Source organism: Monodelphis domestica, chromosome 4, assembly GCF_027887165.1.
Source record: "Monodelphis domestica isolate mMonDom1 chromosome 4, mMonDom1.pri, whole genome shotgun sequence".
NCBI classification, from domain to species: Eukaryota; Metazoa; Chordata; class Mammalia; order Didelphimorphia; family Didelphidae; genus Monodelphis; species Monodelphis domestica.
Window position 1 is genome coordinate 325,628,278 of NC_077230.1, and position 20,018 is coordinate 325,648,295.

At 36.7% G+C, this 20,018-nt stretch overlaps 1 protein-coding gene across 6 annotated transcripts in view; it reads left to right on the forward strand.

The window, feature by feature from the left end:
* Positions 1-20,018, forward strand: part of GRM5 (glutamate metabotropic receptor 5) — a 705,122-nt gene that overhangs the window by 575,557 nt on the left and 109,547 nt on the right. For all 6 annotated transcript variants that reach the window (XM_056794885.1, XM_003340952.4, XM_056794883.1 and 3 more), the window contains exons 5-7: positions 106-352; positions 4,133-4,301; positions 8,685-8,811. In XM_056794885.1, coding sequence (XP_056650863.1) covers positions 106-352; positions 4,133-4,301; positions 8,685-8,811 — 543 coding nt within the window. The remainder of the gene's footprint in view (positions 1-105; positions 353-4,132; positions 4,302-8,684; positions 8,812-20,018) is intronic.

Sequence of the window (20,018 nt, forward strand, 5' to 3'; positions counted from 1 at the left end):
TGTATGTGTATATATATATATTTATATTTATATATATGATGACATTATAATTGGTGATCTGTGCTCAATGTTGACTGTTGTTTTTAAACTTTTTTTTCTAAATAGGTTCTTTGACTCTGACCACACAGTATGTCCAAGATTCCAAAATGGGGTTTGTAATCAATGCAATATATTCCATGGCGTATGGTCTTCACAACATGCAGACAGCACTTTGCCCAGGATATGCTGGGCTCTGTGATGCCATGAAACCAATTGATGGACGAAAACTTCTGGACTCGCTGATGAAAACAAACTTCACTGGGGTTTCTGGAGATACAATCCTCTTTGATGAAAATGGAGACTCTCCAGGAAGGTATCAATACAGTTATTCTTTAAATGAGGGAGCTTCCATAATGATTATAGGGTGTTTATAGGAGGGATATAATTTGGGAGTCCTCAGTTTCCTTACTTCTTAGAGGCATCCAGTGGCACAATGGATAGTTTACTAGCCTCAAGTCAAAAAGACCTGAATTCAAATGCAGCCTCAGAAATTAGTTGTGTAACCCATGGCAGTTTACTTAACCTGTGTTTGCCTCAATTTCATCAACTATAAAATGGGGAAAATTCTATCACCTAGCTCACAGGGCTGTAGTGAGGATCAAATGAGATTAATTAAATCAGATTATTTATAAAATGCACATAGTACCTTGTTTGGCACATTGTAGGTGCTATATAAATGCCTATTCCCTTCTTTTCCTCCTCTTGTTATTCCTCTCTTCTTGCTTTTCTTAGCACACCCATCAAGAAGTATTTAGGGAAGAGAAAAGAACCAATACCACTTCCATAATCTTTGGGAAAAGCATTAAAATGAATAATCAATATGTGGCTTGAGGCTCACATACATTTTAGATGTCCAAGCCTAGACCTGAATCCATATCATGACCAATTGAAAGTTGGCTCTGTCATTTCTTGGCAAGCATTTGATGTTTTGTTCAAAATCTTTACTTCTCTTCAGATTTGGAGCTATTCTGAGCACAGAAAGAATAACATTTCTTATAATCCCAAAGATAGGGCTAAAGAAGTGACATACTGTTTGCTCTTCCTACCATGTGTTGGAAGGCATATTTTTATTGCATTATCTTTCAGATGATGCACTGTCACCTTGGTTGAGGACTAAATTACTAATTCTCTGATACTTTTCACCTTCTATCATTTGCACAGAGGATCCTGAGAAATATGAAATTATATACGATTATAGGTCAGCTACTTGGAACAGGAGATACCTAAACATTTGCCAAGACAGACTTTTCTGCATGTCTCAATTGCAATCAATTCTCTCTCTCTCTCTCTCTCTCTCTCTCTCTCTCTCTCTCTCTCTCTCTCTCTCTCTCTCTCTCTCTCTCTCTCTCTCTGTCTCTTTTCTCTTCTCTCTGTCTCTTCTCTCTCTCTCTCTCTCTCTCTCTCTCTCTCTCTCTCTCTCTTCTCTTTTCTCTTTGTTCTCTATCTCTCTTTTTTACTCTCTTTTCTCTTATGTCCATCTTCTCTCTTTCTCTCTCTCTGCAGGTCTCTCTGTCTACCTGCATCTTGCATCTATCTATCTCTATCACTCTCTCTGTTTCTATCTTTCTCCCTTTCTGTCTGTTTCTGTTCTTGTCTCTGTTTGTCCCTAACTCTCTGTGTGTATGTCTTTGTGTGTATATTTCTCTCCCTCTCCCTCCATCTCTCTCTCCACATATGCAACATGGAGCAGGTAGAGCAAGAGAGGTGGGGAGGAGAGAGAAAAGAGTCCACTAAGAGTGAGCAGAGTACTAGCCTGCTCATAGCATATTCTCCTAATTACATAACCCTGATGACTACAATCCATACTGCAATAAACATCCTTTAATTTCAAGAACTTTTAAAATGGCATTATGATTGAGTCAATGAAGAAATTCACAGAAGGGGAAGATGGAAAATGAGATGTGGGAGAGGATAGAGCCCTAAGGTAGAGAGACAAGCACAATAGTAGACCAGTCAGTCAAACAAGCATTATCAGCACCCTTTCTGTGCCGGGCACTGTGCCAGGCATTTTTAATACAATTATAAAAATGAAATTCTCCCTGATTTCAAGGAGTTCATATGTGGGAAGATAGTATGTATACAAATAAGAATAAACCAAATGTATATAAGGCAGTCCCTCCTAAAATGTTACCCCTATCACAAGACAATGTGGGACTTGTAGAATGCATTCATAGCTCTTAGTCTCAGGCAGCGACCATTCCTAAATTTGAAATCTCATCATTGAATCTTAGAGCTAGATAAGATTTCAAATGTCATGTGGTCTGATATACCAGACTAAGGAATTTTTTTTTCTTTATTTTCTGAGATGTCATGGTGAAAGAACAGACCACAGAATTATAGATTCAGAGCCAAAAGGAATCTTAGAAATCACTTAGCCCAACCCTATGATTTAACAGATGAGGAAACTGAGATCAAAAGAGGTTAAATGACTTGCCTATGAACACATAATCAATGTGTCAGAGGAGGGACTTAAACTTTGGTCCTCACATGTCAAATCCAGGTCTCTTTCAATTGCACATGTTGCTTTGTCAGTGTACATCTTATTAGTAACGAGCCATTTTTGACTTAAGCTTTAATCTTAAAGTTAAACCTGAAACTTTAGAGGAATACATAAGTGTGAATTATTAATAATATATTGACAATATTATGGTAATAAAAATTTCCATACCCTAAAGGTTCATTGTTAATAACTTTAATAGTTTAATAATTCAACTTAGAATAGTACATTTGCTATCAAATAAGATAATGGAGGAAGTAATATGTTTTTAAATATATACCTCTTCATTGATGCCCTTTTTGAGGTTACTCTCATTTTCCAGAGTCCTCCTGTTAAGAAATATAAACTTCATCAAAGATCCTATCCATATTCACATAAATTCATAGGATTGTTGATTTAGATATTTTTATTCATTTTTAAATTTTATTTATTTTGAAGTATTTTTCCATGGTTACATGTTTCATATTCTCTCCCTTCCCTCTTCCCCCTACCCACAGAGTTGACAAGCAAATCCACTAGGATAAACATGTATTACATTGATTTAGATCTTAAAGGGACCATTACAGGATATCTATTCCATGGACTTCAGTTTTAGTCGAGGAAACTGATGCACAGATTACGTGACTCTCACTTGGTCACATGGGAATGTAATAAACAACATAGGCAGGATTTGAACCCAGTTCCTTTTTTTCCAAAGCCTGTGTTCTTCCAGCAGTATCACATTACCTTTTGCTATTAGTAATCAGAAAAATAAATAAAAGAAATTTGTATGGGAAAGGACACACACCAAAAAAAGCAAAGCTGTTCCAACTTGCAAGAACCATAATAATACTTATTTAGACAATTTGGGAAGATACCCAAACCACCCTCTTTCAAACAATGATGATTTTCTTCTCTATAATAAAAGTAATTATAACTCTTTACTTTTGTATATTTCAAGATTAGTCTGAAATAGTGAAAGGGATGAATTATAGAGGACTTTAAAATAGTAATACAGTTACCTACTTCTATAATAAAGCTCTAGATGAACCACTAAAACCTAAGCACACACATTATAATTTGCAAAGAGCTTTCATATCCATTTTCATCTTAGAGCCTTATAATCTCATTGGGATGTGAGTAAAATGGAGATTATGGCAGGTGAAATAACTAATGACCAGTGTTTTGTTTCTGCATTTTTTCCACTACTCCAAATTTCTTCTCCAATACAAATCACACAAGAGGATGTTCACTGTGTCCTCAGGTCATAGACATTTCATATCTCAAAGAAAAATGAGCATCAGGAAGTAGGGATGGAGGATTGATTTACCTAAGTTTTCATAGGTAGTAGGCAAAAGACCTGAAAACTGAAATCCTGTTCTTTTCTCTATGTAATGCTACTTTAGTGTTTTCTGCTTCAGGTATGAACTGAAAGTCATGATAGAGTAGGAAGACATGTCATATGTTATATGCAGATGTGAAGGCATGCCCAACCATGTATAAAGTATTATATGAAGTGTGGCCAGTTCTAAAGTCACAGATATAATAGCTGATGAACCTGTAGAATTGTTGCTTGTGGCTGTCTCTCAGCTGAATAATCACTTTCTTGTTCTAAAGGTATGAAATCATGAATTTCAAGGAAATGGGAAACAACTATTTTGATTATATCAATGTTGGCAGCTGGGACAATGGTGAATTGAAAATGGATGATGATGAAGTATGGCCCAAGAAAAGTGCCATCATTAGGTCGGTGTGCAGTGACCCTTGTGAGAAAGGCCAGATCAAGGTAAATAGTGTTCTAAGTGTTGTTATTTGCAACTGAAACATATGACTTGCCTAAATCTATTTATTTCCCATTATGATTTTCAATATCCTTATGTGTTTAAAAGGCACATGAAGGCAAGGATTATTTCTTTTGTTGTTGTTATTGTTGTTATTCAGTTATTTTTCAGTCATATCCAATTCTTCATGACTCTATTTGGGGTTTTCTTGGCAGGGATAATGGAGTACTTTGCCATTTCCTACTCCAGCTCATTTTACAGAGGATGCAATTGATACAAACAGGGCTGAGTGACTAATGTCACACAGCTAGCAAGTGTTCGAAGCTACATTTGAACTCTAGAAGCTATCTTCCTTACTCCAAACACAGCACTCTATTTACTGTGCTGCCTTGTGTACCTGGGGATTAAATAAGTTCCAAGATTTCATGTAGCTCTGATATTCCTTCTTGGCAGGTTCTTTCCAGCTCAAATATTTTATGATTGTAGAATGAAGATTATCATTTTAATGATTTAGACCAGACTTTTCTTGGGGACAGAAGATAACTTTTGGGCATCCAAAGTATTCAAACGTGGTCTTTGCCTAATTTATCCTCTTCAACTACATGTAAAACCAAAGCTCAAAACTTGTTTTCTTTTCTATTGGCCTCAAAGTCTGCATTCCTTACTTCGTTGCTATTTTTTTCACCATATACCATTACATTACCTATTTAGGTTAAGCTGATAAAATTTATGAGTTCTGTTTCCAAGAAAACTTCAATAAAATTCAGTGGCAACAGTACTGGACAATTATCACTTTCAAAGAGAAAAACAGTATTTTAGCCATTATAGCCATTGAAGCAACACAAATAGTGATATTTCCAATAATGAGGGGTTCCTTCCCCCAGAGTCTCAGCATGGCCTAGAAAACAAAAGCAGCCACTTCCTTTCCTGGAAATCCACTGCCCCCCTACTGTTTAGTTTGCATTGTCTCATAAACATGAGCAGGAAAAAAAAGATGCTGTTGAAATCAGTTCATAATCTTTCTCAGGAATAATTGGGATCCTACAATCTATTTTTGAATTGATGGTGACAACATATTATGTTGTCTTCTCATCCTTCGCAGTAGATTTGTTTTATTTTTTCCTGTTACTTCTTGTTCCATACTCATGTTGAATTCAAGAGGTGGTGGTAAATCTTTTTCATAGTCATTCCCATTTTTTTTCAAGGAAGTCAGTCCATCTGCCACCTAATCTATCCTGGCAGCAGTAAGGACAGAAGGTATTTTCATTACAGCAGGTTTTCAGTTAAATCCTTAACACTTCTTAAGCAAATGTGATCAATTGTAATTTAAAGTAAATGATGGGGGCAGCTAGATGACTAATTGAATAGAGAGCCAGGCCTGAAGATGAAAGGTCCTAGGTTCAAATATAACCTCAAACACTTCCTAGCTGTGTGACTGTGGGTAAGTCTTTTAACCTCAATTGCCTAGCTCGTATCACTTTTATGCATTTGAAAAATTATTTAGAATTGATGCTAAGAAGGTAAAGGAAGGAAGGAAGGAAGGAAGGAAGGAAGGAAGGAAGGAAGGAAGGAAGGAAGGAAGGAAGGAAGGAAGGAAGGAAGGAAGGAAGGAAGGAAGGAAGGAAGGAAGGAAGGAAGAAAGGAAGGAAGGAAGGAAGGAAGGAAAGAAGGAAGTATAAAATTTAAATTAATATCCAATAACTCCAAGTGTCTTATTTTATAAAGTTTATTAGTAGTCACTTGAAGTAGGAGAAATAAAAGAACAAAAGTTAAACCCTGAATAAAGCCATGTGAGTAACATCCTCCTGCCTGGCACTCACTCAACCACCACAGCCACCTTTCTGGAAGAAGATAGAGAGGTGGAGCTACACAAAACTTGTATCGTGTATATGTGTGTGTGTGTGTGTGTGTGTGTGTGTGAGAGAGAGAGAGAGAGAGAGAGAGAGAGAGAGAGAGAGAGAGAGACAGAGAGACAGAGAGACAGAGAGATTCAAAGAATAAATCTCCTAAACATGGGTACTAATTTTCACATAGTAACAGAATCATGATTATGAATGTTCATAGTCAAGGATCAGGGAAGGGCATGCCTTTCTTAGAATGTAGCTTAAGTGAAGACAAATCTGAAAACATGAGAAGGTTCTGTGCTACTACTGCAGAGACAGGGAGGGATGGGAAAAGAATGGTCCAGTATTTAAAGTTATAGCCATTGACAAGAAGGAAATATATCCCAGCATAGGCTTCCCCTTTGGGTGTCTTTGTGTACTCTAATTTTGTTACACAATTCCTCAAGAGTGATGGGTCTTTTTAATGATGGACTAGTTCATTTGGGATTATCCTTATGATTAACAGTTTGAGCATTCTGAATAAAACTCTTTTAAGGTCAAGAAAATGACTAAACTTGTGATTTCATTGTCATAAAGTCCTCCTAGATACAGAAACTTTCTCTGCCAGTGTAAAATGGCATTACCTCTGCAACTTATAGTCTTAAAGAGATACTTAGAACACTGATAATTTAAGTGTCTTGCTCAAAATTACTATAGGTCAAAGATGAAGTTTGAAGGTCTTCCTAGCTACAAGGCTAGTTCCCTAATCATTATGCCAAGAAACATCTCCAAGAAGAAACTCCAAAATGAATATTTGAAAATTAGTTTCCCTGGAAAGATGTAAACTACATGTGCTTCCTAGTTATCCATTAAAAAAGGGATAAACCCAGGATTAAAATAAACCAAGATAATGAATAATCCAATGTCATTTTGATTTGACTTTTCAAGTATGGGTTTTTGGAAATGTAAAAGCAGTTTGTTGTAATATATAGGATACTGGGATTAAAATCAGGAAGACCGGTTCAAATCTTTTCTCTGACACTCATTAGCTGGATAATGAACTTAGCCTGTTACTTCAGGCAACTCTCTAGATCTTATCTACCAAGTTGGTGACAATGATGGAGAAAGAAGGTCTAAATTCTTATGCAAATCAATAATGCAAAGCAAATATTGCCACAGGTAATCCATAGAGTGCTTAATCAAGAATTATCAACACATTTGTATATTGATTTATAAACTAGAATACTCTCTTTACCAATGGGTTGCTTTAAGATCACACCTTCATGTGGAGGCCACTCAATTCTTTGAGGACTACATGACTTGAAAGCTCTGACAGGGCCACCAAGCTACATGGTATTTGATTAAAGCATGACAACAAAGCTATAAGGTGTTTGAGTATAGAATGACAACTGATAGATAGCAAGCCTGTTGTCTAGGAACAAGCATAACTGGTTTCAGGAAGTTCATCTCCAAAAGACTGACCACCAGGTAATGAATGTCTTAGTCATACCAACTCATGGAGACTTTCAACTAACATATAGGTATCCATTTCCTGTGCTCTAATCCCACATCATCACACATTTAAGACTGGGTATACTAGAGATATGCCAAACTCAACTTGTCCTAAATAAAATGAATTATCTTTCTGCACAAATTATTTCTCTCAAGGACACCAACATCCTTCTAAGCACCCAGGTTTATAACCTCATTGTCTTCTCTGACTCCTCACTCTCCATTAGCCTACATAACCTAATAGTTGCCAAATCATGCCATTTTTGCCCCCATGATGTCCACCCCCTTCTCACTACTCTCACAACCACCATTTTAGCTCAGTTACTTATCATCTGACATCTGGATTATTTCAATAGCTTCCTAATTTGGCTCCCTGCCTAAAGTCTCTTCCCACACTATTTTTCTTCCACATAGTTGCCAAAATGATTTTTTCCCCTAAAGTACAAATATGACTACTCAATAAACTCCCAGAGTTCTTTATTTCTTCTGGGAAACAATAAAAACTCTGTCTGATTTTTAATGTCATGTTTAACCTGCTCCCCCACCAGTCAACTTTCCAGTCTGACCTTTCTGTCCTCTCCAGTCTAGTCAGACTAGCCTTTTCTCTGTTCCTTATACAGAACACTCTGATTCCCTATTTCTTCCCCAGGTCCTAGAATGAAATCCATACTCAATTCTGCCTTACAGAATCCCTTATGTCCTTCAAGACTTAATTCTATCACCACCTTTTAAATGAAACTTTTCCTGATCTCCTTACCTGTTGAAAGGAACCACTTCTTGAACTCTATCTAATATTTATTTGGTTATTGCTTTCCCTGACAGAGCATGAGATCCTTGAAAACAGGAATTCTTTCATTTGTATACCCCATGCTAAGCAAAGAGTCTGTCCTAAATGAATGAATGTTGATTGGTTGATTGAAAAAGGTTTTTGTTGTGCATTGGACAAGGAAATGCCATGCCAATGGGCTTCAATTGGCTTTTGAAGTTTAAAGTATATTCATAGACACACATACCAGTTGAGTAAATTTAATTACTATTCAATATTCATCATAGGTGATCCGAAAGGGAGAAGTCAGCTGTTGTTGGACCTGTACTCCTTGTAAAGAGAATGAGTTTGTTTTTGATGAATACACATGCAAGGCATGCCAGCTCGGCTCCTGGCCCACTGAAGATCTTACAGGTAAACAAATGGTGATATCACAAAATACAAGATTGTCTTCCAAATGAAATCAACAGGGAAATGCCATATGGCACAGAAAGCAGCTGATTATATCAACAGTGTGTCTCAAATTATTCGATCTTTCTCACATAATAAAGACCAAAATATTAATTACTTTTAAGTTTGGAGAGCACTTGAAACTTGGTTTCCCATAGATTGTAGAATGTTAGGATCCCAGGATTATAAATTGAGAACTGGAAAGGACCTCAGATTAAATAATACAACCAATTCTCTAATATTTCTTCTGTGCTATTTCACCAACTTGGCCTTTGCATATTTTATAATGGGTTGATAGTGAGGTGATTTCCTTTATATTCAATGATTCCGTTTTGGTTGCACACTTATCAAACTCTATGTCTCACAAGCTCCTACCAGTATATTACCTTCAATAGTCAGACAATAGAGACAGTTTGCTCAGAACAAAATCATCTGTGTGGCAGCTGGATGGCTCAGTGGATAAAGAGCCAGACCTGGAGATCAGAGGAGCTAGGTTCAAATTTGACCTCAGATACTTCTTAGCTGTGTGACTCAGGGAAAGTCACTTAACCCCAATTGCCTAGCTCTTGCTATTCTTTTGCCTTGGAGCCAATGCTTAGAATTACTTCTATGTCAGAAATTAAAGTTTACAAAAAAAATACCATTTGCTAAAATGCCATGATATAAATACAATAGCTCTGTAATATTCCTCTATTTACCTGGGGCCACACACCCCTAAACAGTGTCTATAGAAAAAGTAGGCATTGGGAATAAAGAACATAAGTAGGCAATGCATATGGCCAAGAGTAATTCAAATCTCCCTTACTGCAGAGTTCTGATGTCTTTAATCCTAATCATAGTATTTTCACATTTATCCCACACTCATTCAACCATCACATATCTGTGCTGGTAGGATTGCTTACCTTGGCTTCTGGTCTCCTGCTCTCTTGCAATTCAGCTCTTGACCACCATGACTAGTTCTCTCTTGCATCCACAGTGACTCAAAAAGCATCTAGCTTACTTCTCCATTACTAGAGATTCATGCTTCTTGAGGCTGCCTCTTGTGCCCAAATCTATATGCTTGTGTTTCTTACTAAGCCAGAAGCAGTCTATAAAATGCCATGGTCGGTTGGTGGAAATTGAGGAGGAAACACAAAATCAGCACAGGAAGGACAAATCAACCCTTATATAAAATCTAAAATCTCTGGAGAGTTTAGATGAACCAGGTATGTTGTCTTCCCAACATGTTGCTCCACCAATCTGTCTGTTCTTTTCCAAACTGTTTTGGTCAAGCTCCAACAGATGAAATATATTCCTATGAGGAAACAGAGGTCCAAAGAGATTGCAAAAGATTCCCTAGTTAGTAAAAGAGAGAAATAGGATTCAAACTCAAGACTTCTGATTCTAAATCTCCTGGCCTCTTTACTGTGTTGTATATCTTGGTAAAAATCCCTGTTTGCCTCTCATTTGTCATTTTATCCATTAACATCAGATGTCTCTGAATAAAAATTGTATCACATAATACTGGGCTAAATTAGGACTGTTTGGTTTCTTCATTACTTGGAATTCTATGATGTTATCTGTAACACTATACTATTTCAGAGATGACCACTATATTCTGGCCATCTCTGATTTTGCTGAAACTGAAACTAAAGATGCATTTGTTTTTCTTTTTCTTTTTATCAAGCAATCCCATTTTGATAGCTCAGCCTGGCTTAGAAATTAATCCCTCAATCAATCCTTCCATTTGTCAACTAATTTAACAAGCATTTATTAAATTGGCAGCTAGGTGGCTGAACAGAAAGAACATAATTCTTGGAATCAGGAAAATAAACTTAAATCCTACTCTAGAGGCTTCTTATCTATGTGACCCTGGACAAATCATTGAACCTTCTGTGCCTTGGTTTCCTCACCTGTAAAACAAGGATAATAATATCACCTACCTCCCTCAGTTCTTATGAGGATCAAATGGGTTATCATAGGTTAAAGTTAAACATAAAGTACGTTATGAATCTTAAAGCACTAAATAAATGCTAGCTGATACGGATAGTAGTAGTAGCAGTAGCAGTAGTAATGGTAGTAGTAGTAATAGCAGCAGCAGCAGCAGCAGCAGCAGCAATAGTAGTAGTAGTAGTAGTAGTAGTAGTAGTAGTGGTGGTGGTAGTAGTGGTGGTAGTGGTGGTGGTGGTGGTAGTGGTAGTGATAACAGTAGTGGTAGTGGCAGTGGTAGTAGCAGCAGCAGCAGCAGCAGCAGTAGTAGTAGCAGTAGTAGTAATCTCTAAGTAAATACCAATCAGGTACTATGTACTAGGATTAAAAAGATCAAAATAAAGTAAATCCTGCCTTTAGGGGATCTATATTTTATTTTGTTAAATAAAATGTGCCAACATGTCAACAAAAGTTTAGTTAATTCTACTAAAACACAACTTCTAAAAATCACTCTCCTATGTAAAATCTCAAAATAAAATAAATAAATAAACATAGGACTTATGGGTAAAGGGGGTTGAGGCACAACATTCAAAAAAATTTTAAGGACACATAAAAAGATAGGATTTTTAAAAGATAGGAGCCTATCAAGATGAGATAGCATAGATAGATAGATAGATAGATAGATAGATAGATAGATAGATAGATAGATAGATAGATAGATAGATAGATATGTTAAGTGATTAATAATACATGAATGCTAAAATAAAGAGTAGCAGCATTTTTTTTAAACCCTTACCTTCCTTCTTGGAATACTGTATATTGATTCCAAGGCAGAAGAGTGGTAAGGGCTAGGTAATGGGTGTTAAGTGACTTGCCCAGGGTCACACAGCTAGGAAGTGTCTGTGGTCAGATTTGAACCCAGGACACCTGTCTCTAGACCTGGCTCTCAATACACTGAGCTACCCAGCTGCCGCCATGAGTGGCAGCATCTTGAGGCTCTGGCTGCTACTCAGTCTGTGTCCAGATGCTTATTGAGTGAGAGGGCTTCAACATTCTTACTTTTTTCAGTGTTGAAATCACATAAAAACAAACTCAAAATTCTCATTATGCTCAAATTGTTCCCTAATATATTGACTGTAGTGCAAAAGAATTACATTTGAAATAGGTACGATATCAGAATTGACTGAAAAAAATAACATTAATGCTAGATAATTGCACAACAATTCGGGTGGGGATGAGGGCAGAATGCTTGAGAGGTCTTTGGGACATGACCCCTGACTCAGGAAGATAAATGATTAACCACCCATGGCAGGTGATTGATTGCCTTTGCTCACTGGTTTGAGTTTTGACTACCTTAAAGATAAAAATTTTCCTTACCTTAGTAATAGTTCTGAAAGATCTCAGTTCCAAAGGATTCGATTATAATGGCTAACTAGCATGCATATAGCATTTTAAAGTTTGCAAAGTATTTAAAATATTATCTCATTTTACCTTTACAATAAGCCTGGAAATTATGTACTATTGTTATCCTCATTTTACTGAAACTTAGGTGTCTCCAGGGACAAAATGGGTAAATGTGTGAGGTTACATTTGAACTGAGGTCTTTTTGACTTCAGTCCAGTACTATTCCCATTGTTTATGGGGATTTTATGGCAAAATTTCAGGCTATTGACTTCATAATTTGTGAAATCACATATTTAGAGCCAAAAGAAGTCTTAGATTTCATTTGAGCTGTGCCCATCATTTTGTAGCTGAGAGATTGATTGACTAGACCATGATCACAAAAATAGTGGTTGACAGAGCCTATATCTGAACCAGATTACTACAAACCATGATACTTTTTAGAGAAATCCTTTGAACAAAATTTTGCCTCCCTTTGTATCCCTAGTACATTGTATCCCTAGGCACAGTGCCTAACTTATAGAAGGAAGCTAGGGGGCAGAGAGAATAGAGAGCTAGGTCTGGGAATCAAGATCTGACTTCAATCCATTTTTGATAATTCCATGACCCTATGCAAGTCATCTAATTTCTATCTCAGTTTCCTCAAATATAAAATGGGGATAATAATACCAACCATCTCACAAGACTTTGAGAGTATCAAATGAGATAATATTTGTAAATCATTTAGCACAATGCCTAACACCTAGTAGATAGTGCATAAATGCTCTTTCCCTCCCCCACCTTTTTAAAAATATTTTTCCCATGGTTCTATGACTTATCTTTCTCCCTCCCCTCTTCCTCCCCCCCTCCTGGAGTTTACAAGCAATTCCACTGGATTATACATATATTATCACTCAAAATCCATTTCCATATTATTCATTTTTGTAATAATCTTTTAAAACCCAAACTATATGCCCATATAAACAAGAGATAAATCATATTTCTTCTTCATTTCTACTCCAACAGTTCTTTCTTTAGCTGTGGATAGCATTTTTTCTCATAAGTCTCCTAAATTGACCTGGATCATTGCATTGCTATTAGTAGCAAAGTCAATTACATTTAATCACTGCACAATATTTCAGTTACTGTTTTTGATGGTTTCCTGATTCTTATTTCACTCTGCATCAGTTCATGGAGGTCTTTCCAATTCTTATAGGAACTAAGCAGTTCATCATTCTTTATAGCACAATAGTATTCCATCACCATCACTTACCACAATTGTTCAGCCATTCCCCAATTGAAGGACATCACCTCGTTTTCCAATTATTTTTTTGCCACCACAAAAAGCAAAGCCATAAATATTTTTGTACAAACAGGTCCATTCCCATTTTTTAATCTATTTGGGGTATAAACCTAGTAGTGGTATCACTTTTTCCCGACCCTTTAATAAATGTCAGTTGACTGACAGAGTAAAGAGAAGAGCATGCCTACTATCCAGGCTGGTGGGTTTTGTCCTGTTAAAGCTGATGTTAAGAGACAGCATAAGGAATTGGCCAAGAAAAATACCCTGGAAGCCAAGAAAACCTAGATTTAAAGTCAGCCCTTCCCAAAAACTAGCTAAGTGACCCTGGAAAAGTTACTCATCGCAAGTATGGCAATAGTCTACATTGATAGATCCATTCCTGAGCAAGAGCTAATTCCAAACTGACAAGCCCAAAGCCTCAAGTGCTGTAATTCAGGATTCAGAAAAGGTCCTTATTTTTTATTCTCAGGCACTCAGGGAACAGATCTAACTCTGGGATGAGAATAATGACTAGATGTGAGATTTCCCTAGTTTAGGCATAGCCTTTGCCAAGGCAAGTCAGGGCCTTCTCTCAAATTTATGAGGTTAGAGATTTGCCTAGAGCAATGGTGTCCAATTCAAAAGGAAATGGGGGCCAATACACTGTACAAAAGGACTCCTGCAGGTGCATGCTGACTGTAGAAATCACATATTAAGTGTCTGCATTTTATGGTATTCTATATATTTTGTTAAATATTTCCCAATTACATTTTAATCTGGTTTGGCACTGGGGACTGTTGTGGGCAAGGGGAAAGTGTCTGACAACTCTGCTAGTTTACTGAAAGGTTATTTGCCAGGTCAAAGAAGCAGTGCATTTCAGAGATAAGACATAGCCCAAGGCCTTTCTGCCTTGAAGGCCAGTTCTCCAGCATCCCCAATGCCACATTGCCTTGTAGCATCTATTAGAATAAGGTCCAAATGACAGTATTGAGAGGCATTCTTTAGAGCCCTAGCACATTGCTCCCCAGACAGTCATTCTACTTCCATAGCTACTCTATGGGTGCAGTGATATCTGGGAGTACAGATTTATTTATTTTTCTTCTTTTAAAAAAACAAACAAACATAAATTTCAGTTTCTTTCAATATTTTATGTGTTTTTCTCACTCATATCTCTGACTTCTGTGCCATAAAACATGTTAGGCTAAGTGGGTCCAAGATAACCAATTCAACAATAAAAGAGCTTCAAAATGGTCTCTATGGGAAACTTTGTATGGAGGAAGTTTGTGTTTCTATGGATCCCACAAGATGAATTTGATTGGGTAAAGTGTTTTCCCAATTAGAGAAGACAACTAATTTGTTAGAGTCAAAGTGCTTTAGAAGTATCCACTTAAAGGCATCAAAAAGTTTGCCAATAAAGTGATGCTAGTCATAATATAATTAATGCTGGCTTGGGAGGCTGGAGTTCAAGTCCTGCATTTGCCACATGTTAGTAATATGACCTGGAGAAAGTAACTCAGCCTGTCAGTATCCCTAGGAAACTGCTTGAGACTATGAATAGCCAAAAGGGGATACTCTGGCTTGGTGATAAAAGTTCTTGCAGGCAGCTTTATGGTACAGTGGATGAAGCACTGGGCATTGAACCAAGAATACTGGAGTTCAAATCTTGCCTCCAATATTTACTGTGTGGCCCTGGGCAAGTCACTCAATTGCTATTTATCTCAGTTTCCACAACAGTAAAATAGGGAAAGGGAAGCCCTTGTCTTCTTTCTTAGGACAGATACTAAGTATTGGTTTCAAGGCAGAAGAGCAGCAAGGGCTAGGCAATGGAGGTTAAGTGATTTGCCCAGGGTCACACAGCTAGGAAGTGTCTAATCTAGGTAATATTTTTAAAAGGACTCAGCACAGTGCCTGGCACATATTAGGGGTTTAATAAATACTGATTACCTTCAATTCCTTCCTAGGGTCTTCCTACAAAGATGAACTCATAGGTCTACTTTTATTTTATTTCATTTTTAAACCCTTACCTTCCATCTTAGCATTAATAGGATGTATTCCTTCTAAGGCAGAAGAATGGTAAGGGCTGGGCAATGCAAGTTAAGTGACTTACCCAGGGTCACATAGCTGGAAAGTGTCTGAAGCCAGATTTTAGCCTATAACCCCCCATCTCTAGGCCTGGCTCTCTATTTGCTGAACCACCCCGCTATACCCCATAGGTCCAATTTTTAAAATAAGATGATTCAAAGTTGCTCTTTATAACAATTATTAACCCACTTGTTAACTATTTTCCTCATCCTTTGAGATATTAAATTTAAGCCATTTTTAGAGGAGAGGAAAAGAACAACTGGTGACTAAATTCCAGGCAATATATCAAGCCCTCTTTAAATATTCTACCATTTGATCCTCATAACATCTCTGTAAGGCAGTTGCTATTATTAATCCTATTTTATAGTTGTGGAAACTGAGGCAGATAAAGGTTAAGTGACTTTCCTAGGATCACCTACAGAGGAAGTTTTTGAGGCCAGATTTCAATTCAGGTCTTCCTGACTCCAGCCAGAACCAATGCACCATCGAACTTAATTAGAATAAAGAAAGTGCTTTATAGAGCGAAGTATTCTCTAAATTTCAATTCATGTTATTGCCAGCATTATTCTAAAAGGGATTTAGTTTCTCTCTACATATGTTATACTAAGATCAAATCATCATATATTTGTGTACATGTATACATAGACCCTAAAAAATATTAGAGCAAAGTCAACCAATTCATCAACAAAAGTGCTTCAAAATGGTCTTTGTAGAAAAGAGTATATATATTGTATGTGTGTGCATATATACATATATTTATATATGTGTGTACCTATGTACATATGTGTGTATAGGCATGTAGCAAATAGAGTCTTTGGATAATTCAAATTCTCCACTGGGTTAACACTTAAAGCCTTTTTGCATTACCAGAACTTGCTTTTCTCTGGCATTTTGCTGGTCTTTGAGAATTCAGGTTTCTTTCTTCATCTGAGAATAAATAAGAGAAATAATTTAGTGGAGGTATATTAGGTCTGTGTGTATGTGTATGAAAACATGTATATACTTTCTCTTTTTTGGTGGGTATGTATATTATATACCTCTAAGAATCTAAAGTGTTTTTTTTTTCTAGCTGTTAATTTTGCTCATCATGTAGCTATTTAAAACTTTATAAATTATCAACTATCTTTCTTGTTCCTCAAATTCTTTTCTTTTTGACCTTATTATTAATGATGTGATCATTTCAGAGCTCCAATCAAATAAAAGGCTATTCTGAAGTTACAGAATGCTTTATTTCACTGTATCAGCATGAGCTTCTCCCCATCCCCATTCCTTCTCCTCCTCACACCCCAGTTTCCACATCCCCCTCCCTTCCATGTCTCTCAGTCACCCTCCTGCCCAATACAATCTATTGCCTATTCTTACCAGCTGGCCTTTGGGGAAGGTCACAATGATAGCATGTTAATAATATCTAAAACTCATCTAAGGTCTTAAAGTTTTCAAAATGCTCTAAATATATTATGTCCTTTGATCCTCAGAACACCTTTGTGAATTAGGTGCCTTTATTATGCTCATCTTTATTGATAAGGAAACTAAGGAAAAGGTTAATTGACATATGGAGAGTCATACAGATAGTGAGGCTTTGAGGCAATGTTCTAACTTGGGCTTCTCAAAACCATCCAGCAGTGTGTCCACCATGACATCCAACTGACTTGATCCTTGGATGATTATCATGAGTGAGAAAACAAAGAAAAGAGAGGAAGATGGGAAAGGAAGGGGAAGGAGAGATGGGTTTGGAGTCTAGCCTGACCAGGCATGCTTCTTCATTATCAAGTTAAATGTTCAATGCAATGGGTTTCCTTATGGCAAAGAACTATTCTATGAGCAAAATTTGAGAAATACTGGTGTGTGTGTGTGTGTGTGTCTGTGTGCGTGCATCATGAGCTCACACTTAAGTAGCTGGTGACACAAAGAAGAGAGAACTGCGCCTACAGTAAAGAAGACTGTTCAAATTCAGCTCCAGATGTGTACTAGCTGTGTGAGCTTGAGCAAGCCACTTAACCTAAATGAGGCTCAATTTTCCCAAATGTAAAACGAGGATAATCATAGCATCTACTTTCCAGGATTGTTATGAGGATCAAATGAGATGATAATTATAAAGTGCTCAGCATAGTGACTGATAATAGGTGCTATATAAATGATGGTTCTCTTCCTTCTCCCTCCCTGTGGAAAACTAAAAGTATGGTTATGTAGTGCTTTATCTCATAGATTCAGAATTCAGTAGGCTCCTAGGACTAATTTATCTCATCCTCATTTTAGAGGTAAGGAACTTGGAGCTTAGTTAGGGAGATTATGTGACTTACCCAAGGTCAAAAAGTAAGAGGTGGCAAAACTAGAATTCAAACCTAGGTAAATAGACTCTCTCTCTCTCTCTCTCTCTCTCTCTCTCTCTCTCTTTAATGTATATATATATATATATATATATATATATATATATAATATAGAATGTAGCCTTACATCAGAGATATTGTGGGTTTGATTCCAGATCACTGCAATAAAGCAAGTCACATGACCTTTTTGGTTTCCCCATGAATCATAAAAGTTATGTTTATACTATACTGTATTCTATTAAGTTGGCAATAGTAGTATATCTAAAAATGCACATACCTTAATAAAGAAATATTTTATTGATAAAAAATACTATCACCAGAGCCCTCAGAGAGTAGTTATCTTTTTTGATGGTGGAATGTTTTGCCTCAATGTTGCTAGCTGCTGACTTTATTGGGGTGCTGAGTGCTTAAAGGCTGGGGTTTCTGTGACAATTTCTTGAAAGAAGACAACAATTAAGTTTGCCACATCAGTTGAGTTCCTTTCACTTGAACTCTTAGAGGCCATTATAGCATTATTAAATGACCTAATTTCAATATTGTTGTTCCTCAGGAAATAAAAAGGACCAAAGAGAGGGAGAGAGGTAGGGGAACAGCTGGTCAGTGCAACAGTCAGAACACAAACAACATTAATCAATTAAGTTCACCATCTTATAGGGTTCATGAAGCCCCCAAACAATTAGAATAGTACCACCAAAGATCAATGATCACAGATCACCATAACAGATTTGGAATAATAATAATAATAATGAAAAAGTTTGAAATGCTGTGAAAATTACCAAAATGAGGCACAAAGACACAATGTGAACACTTGCTATTGGAAAAATGGCAATAAAAGACTTGCTCAACACAGGGCTGCCATTAGCTTTTGATTTATGAAAAATGCAATATCTGCAAAGAATAATAATAAAGTGAAGCACAATAACACAGGGTATGCCTGCATAATATTTAATGAAATTTGTTCCTCAAAACAACCTTATGAGATTTGTCAGACAATTGGTAAGCCCATTTTAAAGAAGAAAAGAGAGAAAGAGAGGCTCAGAAAGGCTCAATGATATTCTTAGGGTCACACAGTTGAAAAATAGAAGTAGGATCTGAACTCAGGTCTTCATACCCTACTCTTTTCATATTTTAGATCAGGTTTTTCTAGAATTTCTTCTTTTTGTCACTGAGAGTGTATCTATTTCTCAATGTGTAAGTAAGTGTGTCTTTTTTTTTTAATCAAAAGTCCTTTATACTCTGAGCTCTTGTAATTGCAATCTATAGCCCAGGTCATTTCTATGGAATCAGAATCTCTTTCCAACAGTAGCCTCTCTGATTCACCTGTGGTTCTAAGGATTTGCTCCAAAAGAACAACCCCATTCCTCCCTTCCTGCTGCATGTCTGCCAGGCGCATCTGTTGACAGAAGTCTTTCCTCAGCACCCACAGTGAGAGCACATCCCTCAAGGCTGTGAGCCTGTGAATCCTTAAGATGTTTTCTTTTGCCTTCCTGGTTGGTTTGTAATGTCCCTACATCAGCTCATTATACAGTTCCTGCTTGAGGATCTTTTGCTTAGCTTAGATTACCTGTGGGATTTGAGCCTTATTAGAGTTTTTGCTTGTTAGCTGACTTGAAATAGTTTTCTTTTACATGGGATTTGGAACCAGCTGATATTATGTCAGAAAAAAAAAGCAAGCAAACAAACAAAATGTTAAACCATGAATCAGATTTAATGTTTCAGATAGTGAGAGGTTGACACTCAAGTTTCTATATGTATAGGCAAACACATATACTTGTAATGTGTGCATACATGCACATGTAAAATATGTCTGTATATATGTATATTTCTGGTGAGGCTTTATCTAAATTAATTCAGATCAACAAGTGTAGATTAAGCTATACATATAGCTTAATTATATATGTGTATATATATATATATATATATATATATACACATATATCCTGGTGATTGAAAAACAATGTGTACCCTCCAAGAGCTTATATTTTACTGGGTGGAGAAGGGTGGAGACTAATACATCCACAGCAAACAAAATGTTTACAAGAGAAATACAAGTGATTGAGAAAGAGAGCTCAGAAAGTTGGGGAATCAGGAAAGCTCTATGGAGTAACATTTGAGCTGAGCCTTTGAAGGGAGCAAGATATTCCAAGAGATATACATGTAAAAGGAAAAGTGATCCAGGAATGGAGAATAGT